We start from the raw sequence: 2,500 nt of genomic DNA, 5'->3' as shown, positions 1-2,500 counted from the left end.
CCCCACTACTCTACACTAGTGGTGGGGATTACTCAAAAGCCGTGCCCTGACAAGTATATATGAGGGATGATGAGGCCAGAGACACACAGTACAACTCAGTACCCAGTAAACTCTGTATGACCACTATCTGCATCCTGACTGTACTGCTGTTGCTGTCACATACAAACTGGGGGGCCAATAAAGCACTGAGTGCCCCAGGTTATTTTAGCCTCACAATGCTTGTCACCAAATAATCTTTAAAAAGCATAGGCCGGCTGCTGAAAATTATCATTATAGTATTAGGAAGCGAAGGGAAAACTTGGGTTTGAGCAGCATGCTTATAGTTTCATATTTTGTGTGCTGACTGTAAACTACTAAAGATCCACAAACTGGAGGAAATTTCTCACATGAAACACCATCTTTATTCTCAGAATTTAAATTGATACAAATATGAAATAGATGACATGACATAAATATGCCATGCATAAGAATAACCATTGATTCTTAAGGAATATATCTTAGAAATGCTTAATGAGCTTGATCCTTAAACCTTAATCTGTTTTACCCGATTGTGAACAAACACTGTATAGCTTCAAAACATGATCAAAACAATCGTTTTGATCTCATGGATAGTCAGATTTCCACATACATTTCTCTAGCTCCACCCATCAGCTGTTTACCAAAAAAGTGTCTTTGTTGTTGCTCCTTGCTCCAGAATGCTCCTTTAACATACACTTTTAATGTGACTTTAAAGGCAATTTTATTTTATTTGTGTCCTAAAAAGCAAAATACCACTAAATAATATGCCATTTGTCAAATGCTTGTCCTGTTTGACCTCACTGGTACAGTATAGGGAGGGAAGTGCACAGAGTTACTGAAGGGTAGGTCCCCTTTCCCAAAAAATGCAAAATAGGAGGGGGGTGCAATGTGACAACGGACAACGGAAATCTAGCAATCATACAAAGACATCTGTCTTCAAAAATGACAAGTGTCTTCAGTTTACATTCTGCAGTTTGTCATGTTTGTCAGCCACTGCTCGCTGGGTGGGTGTTTCTGGAGGCGAAGGCGTAAATCAAAGGATTCAGGGTGCTGTTGATAAACGCCAGAGCATGGGCAAAGTGTCGACCGGCCTCACAAAACGTTCTCAGAGACGTTTTCCTCAGCAAGATGGCCGCTGTTACCAGAAGGTTGATAACATGGAGGGGAGTCCATAGGATGAAGAAGGTCACGGTAATGCTTAGCACCAGCTTGGTCATCCTCGGGTTGCTGAAGAAAGCAGTTTTGTTTACTCTCCTATAGAGTCTGAAGTAGGCGGTGGCCATGATGGAGAAAGGAACTACAAATCCCAGAAGAGTCTCGGAAAGCAACACGGCCAGTTGTTGAGCATCTGATGAGAAAGTATGTTCACATTCTAGCAGCCCCTTCTTGTTCTCAAGCACATGATATACCACCACCCCTGGGATGCTGAGGAACCCTGCAACCCCCCACAGTGCAGCCAGCAGTCCCCTCTCCCCTGTCTGGCCCAGCCTGGCCAAGTTCTGAGAGTGAAAGACCTGGAGGTAGCGCTGGACACCCAGCAAGGTCACGGTCAGCAGGCTGGAGTAGATAGTGCAGTAGGTATAGAGGATGAGGATCTTACAGAGAGCCAAGTCCAGGGGCCAGTTGTAAATCAAATCGTAGGTCCACACAGGCATGCTGAGGAGAAGCAGGAGGTCAGACACAGCCAGGTTCTGTATGAGTCTCCTGCTCAGCCTTCCCAGCTGCTGGTTCCTCCTGAGGTCCACCATCACGGCCACGTTCCCGGGAACACCGAGGAGGAAGCAGAGAGACATAAGAATACCGGGGACTAGACCATCACGATCCCAGGAGGGAGGTGGAGGAGGACTGAAGGTGGAAGCAATGGAGGAGTTGGAGATGGAGGAGTTGAGCTGTTCCATCTCTAGCTGTTAGTTGATGATGGGTTGACTGAGGGACTGGCATCTGACAGAGGAGACTCGGGGGTTGAACATCAAGTACAGAAAAAGGGGAAAAGCTGGTCTTCCTCTTTGCATCAAGCACATTTCCATAGAAGCATAGAAAGGAATATGACGCAACAGGATCTCACACTCAATAGTGTGTAACAAATGCCCACATTATTGCGTTATTAACAAGAAACCATTTCAGAACATTTCAGCAGAAAACTGAAGTTAATTGCATGTGGTGCTTTGGACTGGACAGTCCCTCTTCTTAAAGCCAGATGAGGGGGGCTATCTAGACATAGACAGCGTGTGTCTATGTCTAGACACCCAGACGAGTGTGTGTCTGCTGAAGACATGTTTCGGATGTTCGCTGCTGCACTATGGTGGACTGTTCCAAGAGTTGCACACAACATCCTGAATTTCAAATCGACCACTATCGCCCCTAACCCAGGGGGTTCCCAAAAGTTTTTGTCTCTCGACTCCAAATTGACATCAATCATTTCCAGTGATCCCAACAACTTGATTTAGAGGGATACGCCAGCAAATATGATGTCCAAGTCTGT

The 2,500-nt window shown here is 45.4% G+C and overlaps 2 protein-coding genes across 2 annotated transcripts in view; one reads left to right on the top strand and one right to left on the bottom strand.

Annotated features, from left to right (window-relative positions):
- The window catches only part of cacna1db (calcium channel, voltage-dependent, L type, alpha 1D subunit, b), a gene marked incomplete at its 3' end in the record, with an annotated part of 69,461 nt that overhangs the window by 18,162 nt on the left and 48,799 nt on the right, over nucleotides 1-2,500 (top strand). The gene's annotated exons all lie outside the window — the stretch shown is intronic.
- On the bottom strand, nucleotides 1,005-1,916 carry LOC308159632 (leukotriene B4 receptor 1-like; the record flags this gene model as incomplete). Its single annotated transcript, XM_080533449.1, has 1 exon — nucleotides 1,005-1,916. One exon carries the CDS (start codon nucleotides 1,914-1,916, stop codon nucleotides 1,005-1,007), a length of 912 nt encoding a protein of 303 aa, XP_080389575.1.

Source organism: Nansenia antarctica (genome assembly GCF_963989245.1).
Source record: "Nansenia antarctica genome assembly, chromosome: 6".
Lineage (NCBI taxonomy): Eukaryota > Metazoa > Chordata > Actinopteri > Argentiniformes > Microstomatidae > Nansenia > Nansenia antarctica.
This window is presented reverse-complemented; position numbering and strand designations above follow the sequence as displayed.